General features: G+C 35.9%; 1 protein-coding gene across 2 annotated transcripts in view; it reads left to right on the top strand.

The window, feature by feature from the left end:
• The window catches only part of ITM2B (integral membrane protein 2B), a 32,404-nt gene extending 21,042 nt beyond the window's left edge, over positions 1 to 11,362 (top strand). Inside the window, exons 2-6 of one of the 2 annotated variants that reach the window (XM_051987338.1) lie at positions 4,100 to 4,228; positions 7,364 to 7,570; positions 8,315 to 8,425; positions 8,737 to 8,887; positions 10,582 to 11,362. In XM_051987338.1, the coding sequence (XP_051843298.1) occupies positions 4,100 to 4,228; positions 7,364 to 7,570; positions 8,315 to 8,425; positions 8,737 to 8,887; positions 10,582 to 10,667 (684 nt within the window). In that variant the 3' untranslated portion in view covers positions 10,668 to 11,362. The remainder of the gene's footprint in view (positions 1 to 4,099; positions 4,229 to 7,363; positions 7,571 to 8,314; positions 8,426 to 8,736; positions 8,888 to 10,581) is intronic. The other variant, XM_051987339.1, reaches the window with a different exon arrangement.
• The last annotated feature ends 14,258 nt before the right edge of the window (positions 11,363 to 25,620 follow it).

The following is a 25,620-nucleotide window of genomic DNA, read 5'->3' on the forward strand; positions in this document are numbered from 1 at the left end:
CTCTGTACCTAAAGAGTCTTCAGGATTTATTTTAAGAGAAAGGTCATCCATTTGGCTTTGGTCATACATTTAGTGTGTATCAGAGGAAGGATTTGAATCTTAAGTCTCCCTGATCCTGGGGCCAGCTCTTAATATCAGCTTGATCATGCTGCCTTGCCATTATGTTTAACCTCCACCAGGGGAAAAAAAACAAAACAACATTTCTAAAATGAATTAATATGCTTCACTAAAGCACACTGAACCTAACAATCTTTGCTTCATGAGTGAAATCATTATTATGAATACCAATGACTGAGTTGTAAAACAAAGAAATTATAGAAATGGGCATCTAGGGCTCTTCTTGTTTTTAATTTATCATAGCTTGGAAAAGAGCATCATTAAACAATTTAAAATTGTCTAAAATAATATGAGAAAATAAACATTTGGGGGGAATGCCCCCCTTTGAGTGAAGTGAAAACTTCAGTGACCAGCATTTATGATATTTATTTTGACTGCTCATAAGGTCTCAGGCAGGTAGGTGGTCTATCCACTGTGCCCAGCACTAGGTCGTCTGAGACACTACCCATACAACCCTGGGACAAATCCCTTTTGCCTTAGTTTCCTCAGATAGAAAATGGGATTAATAACAGCACTTATCTCGAAGAATTGTTGTGAAGAGCAAATGAGATAATACTTGTAAAAAGCACTGATTATAGTGAGTGCTTGGCATATAATAGATGCTAAATAAATGCTTATTTTCTTTTTTAAAAAATAATAGAATTTGATTCTTGACTCTTTAAAAGAGATCCTTAATTAAAAAATCTTCATAAATGAGCTATTAAATTATAAGCCAAATTGCTTTGGAAAATATAAATATATATATATATATATATATATTTAAATTTATGATCGGCCCAGTTGAAACAGCTTAGCATTATGCAACAATAAAAATTGCTGTTATCAGAGGCATGGAAAATCTAGTCAAAATATAGATTATATGTTTTGGTCAGTTTATTTTAAACGTGAGATGGATGTATGTTTTTTTTAAGTTTTTGCCCTGAACCATTAAGATGGCTCAGTTCTGACAGTATTTGGTAATCATAGCCTCCTGCCTTCCTAGCTGACTAAGCTACTTTATAAAAGTTAAATGGTCCTAAAATGGTGTCTCCCCCCCCACTTAAATTTATTATTTAATTAAGTAAATCTGTATGACTTTAGGGAAACCTTATATTTTCCCTTAGATATGTGGATTTTTTTTGGGGGGTGGGGAGGGATATGATTGGTTCTTTTTTAAACTCCACTGAAATTTTTCTCCTTTGCCCCTGTATTCTTCTGCCTTGTATCCTCCGTTATTTGTATAAACTATCATCACCCTTTCTTATTCTAGCTCCTATTATAAACACCTTGGGGACATCAACTATGTCTTATGTTACTGAATTCTTGTTGGTTGAATGGATACAGTCTTCATTTTAGAACTCCAGGTTCTCTATAACCTGACCCACCCCACCCCAACTTTAGCTCTTAAATGCTTCTTTCTACTTACTTTTGGTCGTACTTTTACTCTCTTCCTTCTTGGCCTTTTTCTGCTCCAAGCCACCTGAGTCCTGTCTGCCCTTCCAGGCCCAGCTGAAACTGATTTCTCTCTCAGTCTCAGTCTCCTGTGTGATCCTGGGCAATCACTTACGCATCCTTAGCTGTGAAATGGAAGTATTACTAGCATCTACTTCATGGGTTATTGTAAAAGCTAAAATGAAATGTCATATGAAGTGTTTTGCAAACATTAAAGTGCTATGTAAATATTAACTCTTAATGATTGTTATTATTATACTCCTTTACCTCATCAGCTCATATTGATTTAATTACCAAGTCCATATATATGATTCAGAAGGCGATCTATCCTAGTCTCTTGAGTTCTGCTTCCATATCACCAGAGGCTTGTCCAACCTAGATACTCTGTAGATTAGTTGTCTCAAACTGAATGTGTAGGAAACAGAACTGTATCATCCCCCTCCAGACCCATCTCTTTCCCTAATGTCCCTGTTTCTTTCAAGGGCATCATAGTCTCCTAGATTCACAAACCCAAAATAAATATCAGCTTCTCCCCCCACAAATCTTGTTTCCATCTTGACATCTCCTCTTGTTGTTATATTTCCTTTTATCCAGCTACAACAAAGAGATTCCTAATCAGGCTCCCTGCTTCTGTTCTCTCCCCATTTCAGTCCAAACTGATTTTCCTAGAACTCAGATCCAACTGTGTCATTCCCCTACTCCATATCCCCCAATGACTCCCTGTTAGCTTCTCTAGGACCAAAGAGAAACTCCTCCCTGGTATTTAAATAGTCCTTCACCCACTGGCCCCTCTACCTTCCTAGCCTCCTAATACATCACTCTTTCCCATTGCAGTCTAGTCAGACTGGCTTTCTTATGCTCCTCATACAGAGCTTTCCACGGCTGCTGGTGCTGCTGGCCCCCGGGCTCTGCTATGCAATCTGTGCTCCCTCCCTTGAGTTCTACACCTTCAGCCCTTAACTTAGCTCAAGAACCACCTCCTCCATGAAGCCTTTCCTGATCACCCCAACTTCTGGTGCCTTTCCCCACCCCCAAACTACACTGTATCTATTTGTGTGTATGTGTACACACACACACACACACACACACACACACTCTCTCTCTCTCTCTCTCTCTCTCTCTCTTTCTTTCTCTCTCTCTCTCTCCCACCCAGCTAAACTATAAGCTTTTTGAGGATTGGCACTTGTTTTTGTTTCCCCAGCACTGAGTATAGTATGTGGAAATTAAGTACTTAATGAATGTTTTCTTTTTGATTGATCCATTGATAAAACAGTCATGTTGTAGTTAGGTAGAGATCAAGAATGGACAGAAATGTACTTGGGAGGGAAACCTCAGGTGTCATCTACCCCATTTCTAAATCACAATACCAAGTTACTTAATGGAAACGGTTGCTTAATGGAAATGTACTTTCAGAGTTCCACCTTTCATGCCAACTGGCTTATATGAATGTTCATAAGTACTAGGAGAATTAATTCTTATATTTTTGAGCTTAGTAACTAGAGAGAGACAGTCTCTTGCTTTGATATGGAGATGGGATAATTTATTTTCTCTCATTCTTTTATTGTACCTTTCTTCTACTTGATTTTTCTCTTTATGGGGTCTGTCTTGTTGCTTCAGTCTCCAGAGACAAATACGTCATCAAATCCAGCTTAATGTTCTTAGGATTTGGAAGGGTTTGGGGTAGTGGTGATAATTCATAAATAATTCTAGATTAAGTTTAACATATCTTTTACAAACTGAAATTGTTACACTTCCTCCTTGTGAATTCTGTTCTTTGATTACCATTATGTAAGTTGACAAAAAAAAAAAAAGGCTGCATTTCTGGTGCAAAATATAAGCAACGTGCAGTGCACTATCAGATGATAATTTTTAGTTCTTCATATTTTCATTTAGAGATGTTTAACCCTTTTTTGGTCCCTTGAATGTGTTTTTATTTATTTTGTCAAATATTTCCCAATTACCTATAAAAATTTAAACATTAATTTTTTAAAATTATGAGTTTCAAATTCTTTCCTTCCACCCATTGAGAAGGCAAGCAATATGTATTTATCCTTACTATCAGAAGTTGATAATAAAATTATGACAACTTTCGCCATTAACTTTAATTAGCTTTTTTGACCTTTTGAATATCAAAAGATAGTATATTTATTAGGCAAGTCATCTAAGGAACATAGGAACCACAAAACATATTGCTCTCTGCAGATCAGCTGCAGTAAGTCAGGGACTGGTGATATTTTCCTTCCACAAAGGCATATCTTATTAAGGAGATAGAGTTACAAAATAGAAAGAACATAGATTAACAAGGGTCAAGGAGACTCAATTCTGGGGCTGTCCAGGATGTGTGGTCTGGGCGACCATGATACTTGCATTTCAGTACATAACTCAATGTCACATCATTTGGTTCTCAGGTTTACATCTCTCATTAAAATGGAAGGTTGGACCGCATTTCTTAAGGGGGAGAAAGAGGAGGGGGAAATCTTCCTTCCAGTCCGAAGATTGTGTTTCTAAGTAGAGATGTAATAATGCCCCTTTGCCCTTGTTTCATGATTAGGATCCAGATGAAGTGGTCCCGGTTGGCCAGAGAAGAGCCTGGTGTTGGTGCATGTGTTTTGGACTTGCATTTATGCTTGCTGGAGTAATCCTTGGAGGGGCATACCTGTACAAATACTTTGCATTTCAGGTGAGTAGAGGTGGAATCCACTGAGTTTTCTTTCTCTTCCTTGTCTGTTTTTTGGAAAGTTATTACTGACTCCCTGTGCTATTGTTTTCCCCTGTGACTGTGTGGCCTTTAGCCATGTTCCTAGTAGTTATTTTAAGGCTCTTTAAATCTCCCAGTGACATTTTGGCTAAACTCATGCAGCAGACCCTGAAAGCAAAACCATATTGTGTATTCTTGAAATGCATTGACTGAAGAGCAGAAATTCTTGGAACATTTTTCAATTAGATTATCTTTCCTATTTCTACAATATTTAGTAGCTAATGGAGAGTGGGACAGCTTTTCTTGACTACCAGCTGAATAAATCAGCTTGTAGCATCAACAGCCTACAGCTTGGGAGATATTGGGTCAGGTCCCAGTTCAGGCTCCCTCACAGCAGTCTAATTCTCTTGTTCCTAGTATCTTGGCATCCTGTACTTTTCTCTTCCCATGATTGGTTTGTTCTTTTTCTAAAACATTTAGTTGTGCTAGCAGTGTTACTGAATAAAGTAGTTTTTAAAGGTTTTTTGTAAACTAGAGTTTTAAGCTGTAATGACAATAATTTAAGATGATAATAATTTCATAATTTGAATTTATTCTGTTCATTTCACTTTTTTTGACAGTATTTATAGCTAGGATCTTGTTTTTCTGCCCCTTAAGGAATTTTTGAGGGGAGAAAAAAGACTTTTAACTAATAACTTGAGAGTTATTACCATTTTAAAATTCAGAGACATAATTTTTTATTACAATGGAATGAACATTGACTTTTAGAGGAAGTGGTTTCAAATCCTGACTCTGACATTTAATGCTCTTGGACAATCACTTAACCTCTTTAAGGCCTGAGTTTCCACATCTGTGAAGTGAGAATTGGACTAAATAGCTTCTGAAATTCCTCCCAGCTCTAAATCTGCATATCTATGACCACAGCAGATCTGCTTTGAACAGAGAAATTTGTGTAACTTAAATCCATATGGAATTCAGTTGCCAGATAGAGTCCATATGGAATTCAGTTACTAGATAGGTACAGGTTTACTAAAGTGCATTCTGTTGGCCAACTAGAATATTTGAATGAAAAAGGTTAGGTCTTAATTTACTGGTGCAGTAAATACAGGAAAGTAGAAGGAAATTTGAAGTCAGGGAAATCCCAACCTCTGGCCTCCAGAAATTCCTCAGTTGTAAAACCAAGGGTATGAATTAGCTGTTCTCTGATATCCCCTCTAGTTCTTTGAGCCCAATTTAATAATTATACTTGTGTTAACCCCTCATATTTTCTGACCTATTTTACCATCTTCCCAGAATCCTCCTTTCCCTCCTATTTTTAACTCTATAGATTAGGTACCCAATAATTTCTGTCTTATGTGAGTGTTACTAAAGATAATATGTTGGTCCTGCAAAGTGGTAAATTTTATTCTTCTATTTACCCTATTTTTCCATAGGCCAGAAGTTCTGAAATTCTTTTTGATCCAAAGATTCCTTTGGCAGTCTAGCAGAACTTATAGATCCCCTTTTTAGAATGATGTCTTTAAAAATTATGGGGTTCCAAAGAAAATGATTATTTATAAAAATATCAACATGTTTCATGTTTTCAAATGTCCAAAACAAAGATCACAGAATCCCTGATTCAAGCTGTTTGTTAGTTTCTAGTCTCTTCTGATCTTCATAATAACTTCAATGAGAATAGCTTATTTATTTTTTTAAAATCATTCATCAATAGCCCAACATGTTCATTCAGTCATGGTTTAGATTCTCTGAATCTTGTTGATTTTGCAGAGGAGAACCCTACAGTCCCAAGAAATTCCTGTTGCTGTTCTAATATTTTAATAATGATTACATGTATAAAATATCTCTGAATGAAGAAACATCATAAGATGATGATCAACCTCAAAGTACCAATAACTGTGGTAATGTATTTCGATGAAATACAAAAACCAAGGGATTTTTATCAATTTATAAATAAGGAAACTGAAGTAAGCAAGTTAAGTGACTTGCTCAGGGTCACATAAGTAGATGACATTATTATCCCCAGTTTACAAATGAGGAAACTGAGATAAACAGGTTAAATGACTTGCTTAGGACCACATAACTGATAAGAGGGAGGCAAGATTTGAACACAGGCCTTCCTTATTCCAGGCCCAGCACTCTAGCCACCTCTGAAGTTTCTTTTTTACATTTCTTTTTTCTTAATTAAAGTGTTGCATTTTCAAAACCTATGCATAGTTTTCAACATTGACCCTTACAAAATTTTTTCCTTCCTCCCCTAGACAGCAAGTAATGCAATATCTGTTAAACATGTGCAATTCTTCTGAAGTTCCTTAATGTTAATAGCTTGTGAGTTTCTCAAGGGCAGGGACTGTGGTCTATTTCTTTTGTTCCCTTTCTTTTCTTCCTCCCCAGTAAGAGTGGACAATATTCAAAAGAGCTAAGTAGCTTGTTCAATATTCACTTAGTTTCCAAGTAGTCATAGCATATGACATTTGTATAACATGTTTTTACTTTGTGGAAATACTTTTCCTCTGTTATTCCATTTTAGACTCAAAGTAATTCCTGTAAGATGAAGTCTTATAAAAGGTACTCCACACATATGCATCAGTTCACAGACAGATTTCAGAAAAATATCTTTTGGTTACAGGCCAAGAGGAAGAACAGCAGGCTTAAGCTTGTACAAATGCTGAAAACTTTGGAAAGCCTTTTTTCTCCCCAGAAAATATCCTCCTTTTTGGAACACATCTTTACAAAAATGTATTATGAATTATTCAGACAGGGGTGTGCTTACATATGTGTTCCCTTTAAATTTACCTGTCATCAGATGAACAATTACTTTTACACTCTCTTCCTGTCAGGTTTAAGGAAAAGGAGAAAAAAAATCCCCAACCCAGAACACAAACGCCCCTACTCCTTTTCCTCTTTCTCAGAAACAATTTTAAACAGGATCTCTACTTCAGAATCTTGATCTTAAAGAAAACCGTGTTGGAGACCTGTAATTAATTTGTCCTATTTGACATTTTAAAATAAGAGTTTGCAAGCAAAGTACTTGGGTTAGAAGTGGTAGCTTAAGTAACAATTAGCTTTTAAAGCTTAGGCTCACAGTGAATCATGGAGATGATTTAAAATTCTCTGTAGCAGGATGATGTCTACTACTGTGGAATCAGATACATCAAAGATGACTTGATCCTAAACGAGCCCTCTGCAAATGCTCCAGCTGCTCGCTACCAGACAATTGAGGAAAATATTAAGATCCTTGAAGAAGATAATGTTGAATTCATCAGTGTGCCAGTCCCAGAGTTTGCTGATAGTGATCCTGCCAACATTGTTCATGACTTTCACAAGGTGAGCTAGCTACTCATTCTGAGTTGTAAAAGGTCAGTCATTTATTTCATTAACTTTTACCTCTCTAGTTTCTAATTAAAGTGTTCACTTATTTGATAATATAGTAAGTATCATGTTACTTGGAGCCACTGTGTTATATTTTGTTTTTTTCCTAAGCGAGCTACATTTATTCTGCCCCAAAAGATACATGGGCAAGTTTTGATTAATTATGTATGAATTCATTAATCTTGTAACCTGTTCCTTTTTAGTGGGTCCTGATTATCTTCTTAAATGCCATCCAGAAGACTGCTTTTTTCATTATTCCACCATGTTTCTACTTTTCCAAGCTCCATTTCCCAAGTTAATTATTTGCCATTTTTTCATTATTTTCTGTGTGTTCTTCATCAGCAATACAGAAAAACCTAGAATTTGTGTCAGTCAGTTTCATCTAGCATTCTGAAAAATCACTGAAGAAACTATTGTTAGTTGTTGTAGAATGAAACCTTGATTAGTCTTTAGCGAGTAAATGAAGATAATGTTGCCTACTACTTCATAGAAGTCATTTTTGATTTTCTTTTTCTACTTGTTCCTCTCTCCCTGTCTCACTAATGATTTCAAATTCATTTAGGGCAGAGTGATTTATTATAAGAGTGAGAACATCTTTTACATTTTCTTTAGTTAGTTCCATGTAAAATATTAAATGCAGTTTCTGCTAATCCTATAAATATTCAAATAATGTGACTAAAATACTCCTTTCTCCTTCAGAAACTTACAGCCTATCTCGACCTTAACTTGGATAAGTGTTATGTGATTCCTCTGAATACTTCCATTGTAATGCCTCCCAAAAACTTATTGGAGTTGCTCATCAACATCAAGGTAAAGAAAATTCTTAATTCTATCCATTGATATTACCATGGACTTATGGGGTGAAGAGATAAGAGAGATTCATGTCAGGAAACCCATCTTTCCACTAAAACAGTTCAGAATTTTGCAAAGGAAATGGTGCTTTAACATCTGAGGGTTTATTCTAGTTCCATAAGTTTGTCATTTCTGATGTTTATATTTAACTAACCTATAAAGACTGGGAATTCTGTTTATTGCTTTTATTTCCCTAGAGAGCATGTGATGATATATTTGCTTTCTTTTTCTTTTCTTTTTTTTTTTTTTTTTTTTTTTTTTTAATGTAGGCTGGTACCTATTTGCCTCAGTCCTACCTAATTCATGAGCATATGATCATCACTGACCGCATTGAAAATATTGATCAGCTGGGTTTCTTTATTTATCGTCTATGCCATGACAAGGAAACTTACAAATTGCAACGCAGAGAAACCATTAAAGGTAAGTCCTTCCTTAATGTCTTAGACATGAAAAGTTGTATTTGGAGCCTAATGTGCAATTGAATTTTATTCACTTTAAAGTAAAAGCTTTTGATTTAGTTTAGTGGTCCTGCTATGGACAGTTCACAGCTCTAGGGCTGGACAAGATCTCAAAGGCCATCTAGTTCTACTCTTATTTTATAGATGGGGAAATTGAGACCGAGAGATACTAGATGAGTTGGCTAAGATCATACAGGGAGGGAGTTTGCTTCAGGGATAAGAATCAAACCCAGGTCCCCTGACTTCTAGAGTCAGTGTTATAGCTTCTCTTAGAAAGTGGAGCTAAAAGAGACCTGAAGCCATCTGAGCAAACCCTTTGATTTTACATATGTGTAAACTGAGGATGAGAGTAAACTGTTGTTTACTTGCCCAGAATTGCACAAGTAGCGTCAGAGATAGGATTTGAATCTATGCTGTGGGCATAGTAAGGGAAAACTTGGGTTATAAAGTCTTGATCCTTAATTAAGCATAAACATGCTCCTTACATATCCAGTTGGTTATAAAGGACGGACCTTGTAAACCTCAAGATCCAGCTGCATAAACAGCAGCTTTCCATGTCCCCTTTTTTATATTCTAAACCCATTCTTTTCCGGTAGAGACAGGAGGTCAGAAATTAGTAGAATGAAGTTGGCCCTGGGCCCTACTTGAAATGCTGTCTTAGTCCACACTTAATGAAGTTGCCCATTCCAGAATGCCAGTTTTGGTTGGGCTGCGTTTCAAAGGTTTTTGCAATCCATACAGTGCCATACATGAATGGCTTCTCAAGTAAATACTCAGGCATTTAGAATTAAGGGTTCTTTGTGTAGGGAATAAGTTTTCCTTTGAACAAAGTCCTTGTATTGTATGTTTTGATTGGAATGTGAAAAAGACAGGGAATCAGGAACATACTATGTCATTGCATTCATCTCCTAACAGAGAAGGTGAGATATTTTTATACTTGTGAAAATAGAATATATAAATAAAATTTAGCAATTATTGGGGAATGGATGGATAGAAAAAAAGAATCAAAAATGCCATAGTGATATGTACATCATCTTGTTCATGGTGTGTGCCATCAACAGTTGGTGAGCTGTTCATAATTTTTATTTGAAAGTTATTTTAATTAACACCCCCCCACACACACCCCTGCCCTCCCTTCCAGGTAAGAAGAATGTGGGCAGGGAAAGTCATAATCTTGGGGAGCACCAGCATTTCAGCCAGAAAAATGGTAAAAATAGTTCTCGTTTAGGATATACCTGACAGCCAAAAAAGGAATAATTAATTTGAATTACAAAAAAATTTCTTATTTTATTGGGGAAAAGGGCTCTGGATTGGTCTTTTAATTGGCAGGTTATTCAGACGAGTGAAGATAGAAAATGCAGAAAGGGGAAATATTACTTGGTTTCACGAAGCACAGGTCTTTGACAGCGGCTGGTTTTCTAATCACCACAATATTATGCATCTTCTCAGTTCTAAAATGTGACACTGTCATTGACCAAAAATTAGTAGATCGAGATACTTTAGGGCAGGACTGGTTTCATTTTAGTCTGTATTTTCCCATCACCCAGTAAAGTAATGGCACATAGTAGTGACTTTTGATAAATGCTTGTGTGATTAAATATAAACAATGTAAAAATCAAAAGGCTAAAGTTTAATCATCTTTACTTGCCCTCACAGGTATTCAAAAACGTGAAGTTGAAAATTGCATCAAGATTCGGCACTTTGAAAACAGTTTTGCTGTGGAGACACGCATTTGTGCATGAACATAAAATGAAAAAAACAATTCTGGTGAAAAATTTTAATACAGCAGTATAATCCCACCCTTTGTATTTTGTGCAGTGATTCTTTTTAAAAAAAATTTTTTTTCATGTAAGTAGTAAGCAGGGTTCTGTTATCTTTTCATTTCATAATACCATTAAAAGCAGTAAATTTAAAGAATCATTCTTTCCCTTTTCCCCTCCCCCAAGTGTGGTTTCTTTCATATTTGACATAGTAATTGTATAAAGTCATAGATATCAGTACATTTCATGTGACAGGCCTTAAATATTAAGGAGAATAAAATTTCTTTGAGACATTTGTCAGGATTTTTATGTTTTTACTTTGCTCCTTTGAGGGAAGGGGATATTGAGTGGGACTGGAAAATCTAACCTGCATACATACAAAGTGAGCTGTAGTAACCATTTGTCATTGTTATTTACCCTGCTGTCTTGTTTGTTACAGCATTTAAACATGCATTTGAATTTTCCTCCAATTACTACAATGTGCAGTATTTTCAGTGTCATATCTAACTCTTTAGGTTATGATTTCCAACTTGATGTTTTAATATACTAAGCACCTGCTGTAACAGTAATTCAGAAAATGTAATGGAATTTAAGCAGTAACTTGTGTTACTAATTTGTATATAACCCATGTATGTGCAATGGAAGGAATATAAATCTTAAAAAATTGTTTGTCTAAAGGACTTGTGGTTTTTTTTCTTACCCCACATTAAAAAATAAGGAGGAATATTGGCTCTTTATGACAGAAGCCATTCCTGGAAAGGAATAAAATATAGGATGAAAACAAAATCTGCGCTTTATATGATTTATAATAAATATGCCCATAGCAAATGCAAAATGTTTCTGTTTATAAAGTAATTTTTTCATTGAGTAGTTAGAAAAGTACTCAGACCTTGACCTTGATCTTAAAAAGATGTTCTGAAATAGGAGCTTTAGCATTAACTCTAATAATTTTGAAAGGAACACTTCTTTATTTAACTAAAGTAATGTTACTTTATTAAAATACAAAAGGTAGGTCAAAGTAATCCCTGAGAATTACTCCCTCACTGATGGAAGATTTTAAAAGATAGGACCATTATGATTCTTTAATGTATTTTTACATTGCTTCTCTCCAGGACAAATTTAGAGCCCATCACCTCTTAATGTGCCCATAAGTGACTCCTTTGTAATTCTCCAAGTCTGAAAACAATTGCTTTGGGAAAGTGTTTAGAGACCCTAAAGGATGATAGAGTATATAAATCTTAGCTGCAGAATCTCTAGCTTGGACCAAATATAGCCAGCAAGCTATTTTATCTGGCTTCTGACCTTTGCTTGGCTTAGTCTGTGTGCAATGTAGGATTTTGGGCTGGCTAATCATTTTGGTATTGGGCATTTTTTTTTTCAAGACATGCTAACTCTTAGCTTTCTGTCCCTCCCAGTCTTTCTTCTAATTCTAAAATTCTGTCAATTCACAGGCAAACTCAAAAATGGGCAAACCTCATGCCTCAGAAAATAGGGATGTCTTGAAAAAAAAATGAAGGAGTTCTTACACCAGAAATTCACTTATGTTGGTTGAAATTGTAGGTCTGATCAAAAGAAAAAAAAAAACAAAAACTTGTGCTACAAGTCACGAACCAACCTGAAATGAGAACTCAGTCCCATATTGTTGTTCAGTTGTGTCCAACTCTTTAGTGATCCCATTTGGGATTTTCTTGCCAAAAAATACTGGACTGGTTTGCCATTTCCTCCTTCATCTCACAAATGGGAAACTCAGGCAGATGGAGTTAAGTGACTTGCCCAGGATCACACAGCTAGTATTTGAGGCCACATTTGAGTCTGACCGATCCTGGCACTCTATCCACTGTGTCACCTAGCTACTAATTCATCTCTCAAGGGTATCAGGACCATTCTTTACTAGTCTCGCCTTTCCCTATCAGAAAGCACATAGTTAACAAGTTTCTGTTCACCAAAATGTGAGCATGGAACAAGACCACCTCTAGAGAAAAGCTCTTCAATATCGCTTCTTTTTATACCTCATCATTTTCACAAAATGATCATCAAATTTTTCTTTAGCTTAAATGATTTTAACTTACTCAATTTTTCCTCGGCATTCCATTTTTTTTTTTTAAACTTTCTTTCCTGGCTCACATTCCTTACAAGTTGTCTTTAATGTCCTGCATACAGAAAATACATAATTGGATTCTAGCATAACTGAAAACTAATTTTTTCTTTTTGCCACATAATGTCTCAGCCAGCCCAATCTGTCTCTTTTGAGGTGCCCCCATTCCCTCCCTGGAAGCATAAAAATAAATGAATCAGTGGAGAAAGGAGCACATCAGTTGTGGGTGTTATTAAAGGAAAGAGGTAGTTCAGCCTAGTTTATGTATTGCTTTGGTTCCAGCATTCTGATGGTGTTCAGGATTGCACAGCAGCTTCCCCTCCACTACTGGAGAAAACTTCAGGTAGGGTCCTCTTATTGATTGTATCATGTAAAATCATCATTAATCCTGGAATCTTTTGGGGAACTTCATCAATTATACTTTTGTCACTCCTACTATTGCAGCTATCTATTGCCAGGACTTATTATTATATACTCAAAATAAATACTTAGGTTTCTAATTTCTAAATGAATGGCTGCTTAAAGATGTCTTAGTCATAAGATTCTTTAAAATGGCAAAAGTGCACTCTCACATTTGAACTTTACAACCTCCATGGTACATGGTATTTGTTGGGTAAGCATCATAACCCTGTATAACTCTTGGGATCCAGTTTGGGATTTTCTTGGCAAAGATTCTGGACTGATTTGCCAGTTCCTTTTAGCTCGTTTTACAGATGAGGATACTGAGGCAAACAGGGTTAAATGATTTGCTCACACACAGCCACTAAATGTCTAAGGCCAGATTTGAATTTGGGAAGATGAGTTTGAGGCCTCCCTCTCCTCCCCACCACTCTATTCACTTCACAACCTTGCTACCCTAACTTTGGGAAGTGTTTTAGGCTAGAAGGAAGGTGGCAAAGTCCATAGTCGGAAGACTCAAATTCCAATCTGGCCTCAGATAGACAGTTTCCCCAACTGTAAAATGAGCTGAATGTGAAATTACAAATCACTCCAGTCAGTATCCTTGAAAAAAACCCTTCAAATGGGGTTATTAAACATTACTACCCCGTTTGGTTTATGAAGAAACTAGGTCACAGGGGCTAAGTGATTTGGTCACATTTGGGACCCCAACCATGGTGGTCTTAACTTCACTCCCAGTGTTCTTTCCACTAAGCCATAAACATTGTGGGAACTTGGATACTTTATGCCAAAATGACCAAACAGAGACATCTCCCTGAATTGATTGGCTCATTGCATGAAAGCAGATTCTCCTTGCTTTCCCATACTTATAATATGGAGGCCCTCAAACAAGAGTTTGCTAGCTCTCTGCACCAGTTTGGCCAGTGCGAGGGTCCAGACAGCATTTACTTGACATTATAAGTGTTTTCAAAGTTGTTTTATATTCCTTATTTTTGCCAGGTCAGGCAGGCCTATCCGTTTTATCTTGAGGTTTTTGTAATATGAGCCACTACTTACCCCTATTCTGTTTTTACCATTTCCCATTATCAGTTCTTACCTCCTTCTGTCCTTGTGATTATTTTATGCCACCACAAAATTATTCAATATACAGATCTGTTTCTTTATATTGCTTTGCATCACCTAGAATTGTGCTCTGTGTGTAGAGATACTTGATTAAATCTATTCCAAATATAAATGTTAATTGCATTTCATTACAAATACAAACTTATCTAATTATTATTATCTTATTAAATATTAACTTACCTAAAACTTTGTCTGTTGAGACCCAAATAATTTGATCATCAAGATACTCTGCTTGAAATATGAAGATTAATATTGCTAATCCCCTGTGGGGAATAAAAAATTCCAACAATTTATTTTAAGGTTTTGATTATATGAAATGTTAAGAAACAAAATATCTTACCAAGAACTCTACTGACTCACTATTGTATGCAGGAAAGATTTATTTTACATTCTTGCAAGAATGAGTACCTAGATGAGTAAACATACTTTTGAAACTCCAAAGGCAGAATTTTATTTCTACCCTGAAGCACAAATCATTCTGATTCCTCCTCCCTGATTCCCCATTAATTGGATGTTAGAGAAGTTATACGACATGATTCTTCACCACTAATTATAAAAGTCCGTTCTTCCTCCCAAGAAGCTTACATTCTTTTGGGGGAAGATAACTTCCAGTCTTGATTATTCCTTTATCCATATGGGTTTCGGTTTTCTAATTCAAGTTTCGTTTCTCCAATTTAATTTTCATAACTGTGGAAACCAAATGCCCATCCATTTCTTACAAAATTATATACAATAATGTGTGAGGGTTGTGAAATGCACACTGAAGACTTTGGGTAACCAAATAATCCTGATTGATAGTGATTATCTTTATTTCCCAAAATAGGAGAGAATAACACAGGAAAAAAGTCTAATAGACCCCAAATATGAAAGGTTATTTGTTAATAATTTCCTTCCTTCTCTTCCTTCCTCCCTCCACTTCTCTCCTTTCCTCTCTGCTTCCCTTACTTCGTACTTTATCCTGGCAGCAATTTCCCACAAGTCCAATTTCATTACAAATTGGCACTAGAACTTGGACCTGTTTCATTCTGACATGGGTTAGTCAGATATCCAGTTGGCTTAGCCCACTTCTGCTCCGATCTCAGCTCAAGCAATCCATCAGCCTTCCTGACAGCCAGGTTTATTATAGGTTTGTGCCACTGACCCGAGCCTTACCAATTCACTGTTGGTTTCTCTGTAGATTTTAGATACTTAGAATTTTATAAATCATTTTATTTTCAATATTTCCCTGAGATGACTGCTATTCTGCATAGAAGTCCTTTGACCGATGATTTTTAAATTATATATGCAGTATCCACTGAAGCAATCAAATATACAAAAGGAGTAAGAGATGGGGACTGGGCCTGTGCTTTCACTAATACTAGGATGTCCTAGATGAGGAAACTTCCCATAAAGATCAGCATTTCCTTGCAATTTAGTCTTAGAATTTGCCAGGATACTAAGAGGGTAAGTTACTTGCTTATGGTCACATAAGAAGTATGTGTCTCAAAGGGGATTTGAATCTAATTTTCTTTAAGGTGTTATTCACAATTCTGCCACCTGTGAGACAGGAATATTTCTCATATTTAAAAACTAATTGTACTAGGTCCAAGATTTTTTTTTTTTTCCTTTTCTACTTCCTCATGCAGAAACCAACCAGTGTGAGAAATATCTCAAGAGATTTACTCTGGCCGAGATCTAATCAGAGAATAAAAGAAATTCTAATTTTAGCCTACTGGGTGCATTCCTGCTTATTGTGTTTGCTCCTGACAGGTCTGGGAAAATGTGGATCCTTCCTTTGGTCAGACTGGGGATATGGAAATTAATGTCTCTGTCTAAGATTTAAATGATAGAGGTCTTAGAGGCTGACCTGCATCACATACTCTTAAGACTCTCATTTTAATGTAGCTCACCTCCCATTGTGTTAACCAATCAAAGCTGATTGTCACTCCTATGGAACACCTACTCTTCGAAGGGCATATGAACTGTGAGTCCATCTCCTATGGATTTTTAGTCTAAGAGGGATGGCCAAATAAGTCTCCTTTTATAAAGAATATGTTGGTCTTATTAATAAAATGATTAAGTTATCCAGAAACTAGTTTTCAAACTTTTAAATTGTCACCATATGGATCATTATACAGTCCTCTTTATATTTTATTAAAAACAAAAGCTATATATTTATCAAGAGAATGGCAATAATAATGAATTCTGGATCATGTAGGTATATATAGTAGTATAGTTCACTACTTTAGAACCAGATCAATGCCATTAGCAGTAATCTGAACACATTTAACTTGGGTTAACTTGGAATATAATTTGACCATTGAGAATGAGCCAATAATAATGATCACATGAAGGGTGCCATATAGGAATATGAAGAAAGTGCAATGAGTAGAAAACAGCTGCTGTCATAGTTGGCTGGCAGAAAATTGAAGTTTTGTTCTTTGAGCAGATTAACTTTGAATATAAAGCTGAGAGGCAAGCATAGGCCAGTCATAATTAGTCTATCAAATTCTCATAGGAACCTGGGATTTAGAGCTGGATGAGATTTTAGAGATCATGTTGTCCATTTCTCACTGTCATAGAGAAATGTAATGAAGAAATTCCAAGAGATCTTCTAGACCTCTGGAGAAAAAAGGAAAGCCTGTACAGTACTTAACTGGCCCCAAACAATAACTGCCCTGTTTAAGTTGCTGACTACTGGTTACATGTCACATTGTGTCAAGTTCTATAAGAATTACAAGGACATGGGCTGCATGATCCTGCTCTAGGAGCTCATTATTCAGGGGTTCTTTATATGGGGCCCATGAACTTTTTTTTCCTTTTATATTTTGATGACTGCATTTCAGTATATAATCTTAATGCATTCAGAAACATTCTGAGCAGTGCGTAGGTTTCATGAGACTGACAAAAGGGGTCTATGAAAGAAAAAAGGCTAAGAACCTCTGCAAAAACCATACATGCAAATAATGATAGTTATACCTTCTTAAATATAAGGATAAATATTCCTCTTTCCCCTTTCCTCTATCATATAGCCCCTGAGAAAATTTCCCTCTGGAATTAGCGGGCAGCAGGAATAAGAAAAATCTGTTTTGAGGTCAGTGTACTTGTGAGGGCAAGAGATATTTCCTATGATTTGCAGATACTGATGATAATTTGCTCAGCAACCATTTTCTGATTAGTCCAAGTATTAAAGCTTTTGGGTGAAGTTCTATCCATCACTCAGAGGTCAGAAGGATTTGTGAGCATGTTATTATCTACATCAGACTCTTAACAAAGAGGTTTTACTAGATTGTGGTAGGGTGCCACTTAAATGCATTTAATGATATTATTTTAAGATAATGAAGAACAATGTCATTTGTGTCTATTTTAGACAGTACAGTATAAAGTATTACAAAGATGCCAAAAAAATGGAGGGGTAACAATTATAGTTGAGAGGTGGTAAAGTGAAGGAAAGAAAGGCTGCAGAGTTAAGGATGAAGGAAGTGGGATTTGCTCAATCTCCAGATTGAGTTAGACATTTAAATTGTTAGTTGAAAAAAATCCTTAATGCTTAAGAACTTTCTTCTTCTCTATCCTTAACATGTCTGGTGAACATTTCTTCCCTTCTTCAGCCAAGTAACATAAAACCAGATGCCTCTATAAGATTTTGCCAAGAACATATTTAACAGTTCAGTAATATTTAGGATAGGCATCCATATCTTGCATACTTCAGAAGAAATGAAGAATACTCAGTAAGAGCCCATCTTAAAAATAAACTCTTAATTCTGTTTTACATTCTTTAGACTAATGTTTTCCAAGGGAAATAATCCTAATTTCATCAAATTTGCCTCATTGCTTCTATTTTTGACCTTTCATTCAATTTTACAACCAACCTTTGGGACTAGGAGAGAAAAGAGTATCTTTTCCATCTATCCATTCAATAAACATTTATTAGCACCTACTATATGAAAGGTAAATCCATCCACTCAACTATTCTTCTGTCTGCCCATTCTATGAATCCAAGTCCAATTTTATCCTGGACCAGAAAGGTAGGGAGGAAATCATTACACTCATCTTATCTCTTGCTTAGTTTTCCCTAATTTCCCATTTAGTAAGTAGATGATTGAATAAATGAGAATTGATCCAGCTTACATTTGTGTTTAAATTCTTGCATTTTAATTGTTTCCTTTTGCAAGTTTAAGTTTATTTACATTTTAAATCCTTGCATTTTAATTTTTTCCTTTTATAAATTTAAATATCTATATTTGTATTATTTTATATCTAATTTGATATGCTGAATTTAAACATTGGACTAGGATTCTAGTATTTTGTGACAAAGATGGGAGTTCAGATTCTGAGCATAACTGGTTCACTGAAGATTCACCTAAGCAGCACAGTATGGGGAGCACTGGACCTGGAGTCAGTAAGACCTAAATTAAAATCTGATCTCAAATTTGATTATTAGTTGTGTGACTGGAGACCTTGCTTCTGTCTCATTTTTCTCATCTATAAAATGGGAATAATAATAGTACTCACCTTCCAGGGGATTTGTTGAGATCAAATGAGATAATAATAGTAAAGCATTTAGAACAGTGTCTGGCACAAAGAAAGCACTAAATAAATATTAGCTATTATTATTCCAGTTTTGTAGCTTAATGGGAAATGAACAAATCTGGCTACATGAATTGCAACAGGAAGGGCCAAATTCCACTTCAACTTTGCTTTGAGTTGCTAAAAAATTAGTTGTTGCTACAAGATTTTGCCAAGAACACATGTGACACTTCAAAAGCATTTTAGAATTTTTATCTATAACTGGCACACTAAAACCATCTCCTAAATGATGATCGTAATTACATTCAGATTCCAGGCCAAATCTAATCTCTTGAAGTTGGGGCAGCTGTTTATTTAAATCCCCTCAAAATGTAGATGATACCCATTCATATTCTCATTCTGTTAACTATGGTTAATCCACTCACATCCTAATTCTGTTGTGAGCTGAATTGGGGCTCATGGAGATATCTCCTTTTTGTTCTCTTTTTCCTCTTCCTCCTGCTCCCCATCCCTATACTCTCCTCTCCTTTCTTGTTTAATTGACTTAAGTTTACTAGAAAATACGTTTCCACATCTCAGATGCTCATCTTGACCTGGCTGTGATCTTGGCAATAACCCTTAAGGCTCTGTCAGGGGAGTGAAAATCCTGATAGGTTGCACCAATCTGGAAAAGCTTCAATGGACTCTTGGTGACAGACTCAGCTATTTTGGGATCAGCCTCATAAAGCACAAAGAAGGATTCTGGTTAGTAGGTTGATCATTAGGTAATAATTTGTTTGGACTTGTAAATCTATGAATCAAAGAAAATTCAAAAGGACTTCTCAGTCCTATGTGGCTCCTCTATATTTGCATAATGGCAATGATGGATTGGCTGAAGAGAGTGCTAAAAATCACAATGTTTTTAGAGCATGTTTAAGCATTCATTTCATTGGCAGGACTTAAAGAGGAAACTTCATACAACTGAGTCTACATTATCCTAAAGGGACTGATCTACACTGATATGGACATTTTCACAAATGAAACAGAAGACATAGGGGAGCTGCAGCCCACTGGAAAGATAATTTGCTGTTAATGGAGCTGAGCACTCTAAATGTGGCATCTTTGTCCAGTGACCAATGAAGGACCATATTGCTGGAAGAACTGAATCACATTGATTTTGACACCCTTGCTTTAAAGGAAACTGGAAGAAAGAAGTTGAAACTAAATGGAGAGGAGCAGCTCACTGGTAATCCTTGGAGAAACAAAGAAAGGAGTTAGAAAACATTTTATCATATCCTCAGAAGCAATAAGAACACTGTTTATGGGACTTTTAGTTATATATTGCAATATGATTCAGGAAAGAGAAATGAGAAGTCAGAGACACATTGATTACACAGAAGATTCATGCCTTTATATCATAAATTCTTTCTTTAAAAAAAAATTGGCGGCACTGGTGAGAACCAAATAATCTATTGGGTTAGAAAAGATGTTCTTCGTGTGGGAGTTGTCACTGACTGAGCTATATATGAACAGAGAGATTCATTGATTCATCAGAGCTAATATAAAAATTTATTTAAAATAACAACAATAAGTCAGTTAGTATAATTAAGATGACTGAACCTTGAATTATTTAAACAAGCAATTGAAAATCTAAAAAGGGAAATGGACAGCAGAACTGATACCAATGCTAGCTATGGTAATTTCATGCAAAAGTTTAACCAATTAAAATTAATCACTACAACTAAGAAACCAAAAGAGCCCAGAAAGTTCCTTAGTTAGCAAATCTCTGACCTACTTGCCAAAAAGAGAGATGGCTGACAGAAGAAATTCCAGATAAGAACATAAACTCTTCTGTAAAAATCTAATGAAGAAAAATGATTATTATATGCAGCATTATCTCATAAAGCAGAGAGGAACAGTGGCAGATAAGAATAGTTTAAAGAAAGGATGGCAAGACAGAAAATTATGTAAAAATCATTCCAAGGGCATTCAAGGGTGAAAAAAAGCACTGTAAACAAGAAAAATAGAAAAACCAAGAAAAACAAGAAAAATTTGTAAAAGTCATTTAATGTTATTGTTAATAATTTTTGTTAATTGTTAATAATATTGTCAACAATAATAAACACTGAGGAAGACAAGTCAATTTAGTCTGGATCACATAATTAGTGACTGAGACTAGATTTGAACCCTGGTCTTCTTGACTCTAAGTATAGCACTCTATCCAGTATGGAACTACCACATTTGAACCAACCCCAACAAAACAGTCACTACGAAAGTACTGACACTAGATAGAAGATATGAAGACATAAAGGACAGACAAATTGGGTCAGATATACAGAGAGAAAATCTGTGGTGAATACAGTACAATCATGAGGGTATTCAGAGAAAGATGATAGAATGTATCTAAAGGCAGGGAAGTTGCTAAAGACAAAAAAATGTTTCAGGCCTTGTTAATACTGACATATGTCTAGAACATTATCTAGAACAGTGGTTCTCAAACTTTTGTTTTCAGTATCTTTATCCTATTAAAAATTATTGAGGATCTCTCCAAAGTGTTTTTGTTTATCTGGGTTATATTTATAGACATTTACTATATTGGAAATAAAAACTATTTTTGAATTTGTAAACCCTCTAAAAGGGTTTCAGAGATCTCCAGGATTCTCTAGATCATACTTTGAGAACCATTGATCTAGTCATTAATCAAAGATGGTACTGATTGTCTTTTGCAAACAGTATTCACCAACGATTCACATCTTTACCATGTCACAATTAATTCAAAGATGTAGAAAAATCCTATTGTTCGTTTGTTGATTACAAAAAACTACAAAAAGAAACAACCCTCCTCCCCCAAACTATTTGATTCAGTAGAATAAATTAAAGCCTTAGAGACTTTCGTTTAACAAGATGTTTTCCATTCATTAGTTAGCATCATACAAATTTCTCTATAGCTGATACATAAATCCAGCAAGGTTCTTCTTCTTCTAATATAAAAAAGTATTTGACTAGTCCACATTCACAGTACCAGTGTGAACAACATTTGAATTTGCCCCTTCCTTGTTACTAACAGCTTTGTCCTGACCTTAGCATCTTCCAGTGTGAACCAGATCCTGGACTTCATTGCTGTTACCACTCCAAAGCCTCCACCTCATCTTCCTAATGCCTTATAAAGTCTTTACCAATCCCTCTTAATTCTAGTGCCTTCCTTCTCTTTTTTCCTACTGATCCTGTCTATAGCCTTCTATATATGTGTCTGCTTGTTTTCTCTCCTTCATTAGATTGTGAGCTCCTCAAGGGCAGTCTGGTTTTTGCCTTTTTGTACCTCTACTATTTAGCACAGTTCCTTTCCTGAAGTAGGTGTTTAATTGCTTATTGCCTGACTGACCCAGGAACTTCTTCCCCTTCTGCTTCTGTCTCACGCTGTATCTTAGATGAGGGTTCCTTGGCCACTGGATTTGCATGTTTCTCTCCAGAGAATTGAGTCAGTTTCTGTAATTAGCCCTTCTGTCCTCTCTAACTTTGAGTTTTCTCTACATAATAATGATGATGATAGCAATAGGATGATTTTAGTAATTTAGTACTGTGCTTTAAATTTTGCAAAGTGCTTTCCATATGTCCTCTTATGTGATCCTCAAAACAATCCTGTAAAGTAGATATTTTATTATCCTATTTATCAGATGAGAAACTGAGGCTAAGAGACATTAAGTGACTTACTAAGGGTTGTTAATGCTAGTCAGGATCCAAAGCTGAATCAAAACTTGGGTCTTCCTGACTCCAAATTCAGGGGAAGGCTCTGAAGTCTGTATGTAGCCCCTTTTAAAAGCCACAAAAAGCCATGGCCAAGAGCATAGTCCAAGATATGACTCTATTATCAGTGTCAACAAGATAATAAGGACACAAATAAGTTCACCTCTCATTAAGAACACATCATTAGTGCCAGAAAAAGACATATTACTAGAGCAAATATCCAGAACAAAGAGATGGGCTTATCCAGGAAATTTTACATCTTGCTTCTGGCTTGTCCAGGAAATTTTACATCTTGCTTCTGACTTCATCCTTCAAATGAAATAGCTCTTGCCAAAGTTATCAAAGATCTCCTAATATGGGAAATCAAATGACTTCTCATTCTGGATCCTTCTTGATCTCTCTCTTCAGTCTTTGGCATTACTCTCTTCTCCCTGATATTCTTTTCTCTCAGAGTTTCCTTGACCCTCTCTTATCCTAGAACTCCATCTGATTGCCCCTCAGTCTTCCTTGCTGGAGCTTTATCTAATTGTGGATATTACCAAGATTCAATTCTAGACTTCTTTCTCTTCTCCCTATGTAATGTTTCACTTAGTGAACTTGTCAGTTCCTGTGAATTAAACATTCATCTCTATGCTAATGATTCTCAGATCTACTTATCCAGTTTAAATCTCTCTTCTATTCTTTAGACTTGCATTTTTCAACTGCCTATTAGATATCTCAAACTGGATGTCTCATAAACAGTTTAAACTCAACATATCCAAAATGGAATTTATCTTTCCCCCCAAAACCCTCTCCTCCTCTGAACTTATGAATTGTGAAATTTTGTGAGTAAAACTTTGAGAGACAGTTTCTGGGTAAATTATTATCAGTTTTATCAACCTCAGCTGGTAAATAGTTAACAAAAAGGACTCTTGCCTTCTCAATAACCAAAGAGGTCTAATGTGTGAAACCTTCAGCTTATAAAGCTTTGGAAAAGAGGGTACACTTAAGGTGGAAATAAACTCTGGATGGATAACAAGTAATGAGAGAATGAATATTATAATGAGAGGTGGGCTTTTTAAAATATAAAGCCTTTTATTTAAAAAGCACAAGCATAGATAGTTTTCAATATTCACTCTTGCAAAAAAAAAAACCAAACTTGTGTTACAAAATTTTTCTCCCTCCCTTTCTCCATCCTCTCAACTCTTTACTTTTTCCCTCCCTTCCCCTATATCCATTTGTTTCTAAACCTTTGCAACATCTCTCATACTTGCACACTTCTCTCCTTTGACACTACCATCATCTTAGTACAGGCCCTCATTACCTGCTTCCTGGACTATTGAGATTACCTGCTGGCTGGTCTCCCTGTCTCAGGTAGAGACTCTACTACTCAGTCCAACCTCTGCCCAGCTGTTAAATTAATTTTTCTAAAGTCCAAGATTGACCATATTACATCTCTACTACTCATTCAATAAACTCTAGTTGGCTCCCTATCATCTTCAAGATCAAATATAAAATTTTCTTTTTTGGCATTCAAAAGTCCTCCTACCCAGTCCCCCTTCTATTTTTCCAGTGTTCTTTTATCTCTCTCTCTCTCCCTCACCTCTCACTTGTTCTTCAATCCAATGATAACTAGCTTCTTTGGTGTTCCCTTCACAAGATGCTCCATTTCCTGACTTCAGATATTTTCACTGGCTTACCCTACCTCTCCAACCCATCCCTATCTCCTTATCTCTCCCTTCTCTCAATCCTTCATATACCAATTAAAATTTTGGATCCTGCATTCTAAGAATACTTTCTTGATCCTCCATATTGCTAGTCCTTTCCCTCTCTTGATAACTTCCAATTTATCTTGTTTATACCTTGTTTGTATATGATTATTTGCATGTTATCTCCTTCATTAGACTGTGAATTCCTTGAGAGTAGGGATTGTCTTTGGACTTTCTTGGAATCCTCAGCAGTTTGACCGGGGCTAGGCACACCAGGATGCTTGATAAATATTTACTGACTGTCTGAATAAAAGGAGGAGGGATTCCTTTTTGCTGGTACTTGAGCACACGAAGTCACATTTCCATTAGGTTTGAAGTTAGATTTAACCCAAATTTTGCCAGTCAAGTTGGTAGATTTAGAACTAGAAGGGAACTCGGAGGTAATTTAGTCCAACCCTTTCATTTTACAGATAAGCAAACAGGTTCAGGGTGGTTATTTGCCAATGCAATGTAATTGCCATAGTTAGTTATCAGAGGCATGATAGGAACTGAGATCTGCCTAATTTCAAGTCTGACATTCTTTCTACCATATTTTTTCCTTCTCTTCTTTCCTCTCTTTTCTTTTTTCTCTTCTCTTCTCTGTCTCTCTCTTTCTCCTTAATGGAGTCTCCCACATCTCTCCATTTTATTCACAGAGTATGAGAGATCCTGTCACATACTGGCTAAAAATCAAGTATGTTATATTTTTGACAAGTCTATTTATCTCTCATTCTAGTAAACCTGTCAAAAGAAGGAAATGTAGTTTTTCTGGCCTGGACTGTTTTTGGCAAAACTATGTTGGCTTTTGATCATTACCACTTCTCTTAAAACATCTCGTTTTCAACATTTTTAGTATAGGAAGGAGTTCTACTAGAGTTTCTGTCCATGAATACTAGGCTTTTTTGTTTTGTTTTTTCTTAAAAGAAAAATATTTAATTGGTTCAGAGGCCTAAAGGCTTGGGCTGTTGACCACTTCCTTGTCTCTCAAGTTCAAAAAAAGCCACAAGGGCCTGAAATCCCCTCTTTGATACTTAAGAAGGAGATCTGCTTTCAGCTCAATAAATTCAGTGTCCTTATTCAATAACTCTATTGAACATCCTTCCCCTGCTAGTGCTGAGAAAATCACCTTTTATTAACTATCAGATCATCTATGACTATTTCATTTCCTTCTCATCTCAAACCTAAGCTACTAAGTGACTGATCAGAATCAGATCTTTCTTATATCTGTCCTTATAATATAGAATTTCCTACTTAGAAACTCCAACATATAGCCAGAGAGTCAGGAAATAACTTTTATCAAACCTTTGTGTGCTGAAAACCAGGAAGTATTTCCTCAAAGAGTTTATGATGCCAATGACTG

Source organism: Antechinus flavipes, chromosome 3, assembly GCF_016432865.1.
Source record: "Antechinus flavipes isolate AdamAnt ecotype Samford, QLD, Australia chromosome 3, AdamAnt_v2, whole genome shotgun sequence".
Classification (NCBI taxonomy): domain Eukaryota; kingdom Metazoa; phylum Chordata; class Mammalia; order Dasyuromorphia; family Dasyuridae; genus Antechinus; species Antechinus flavipes.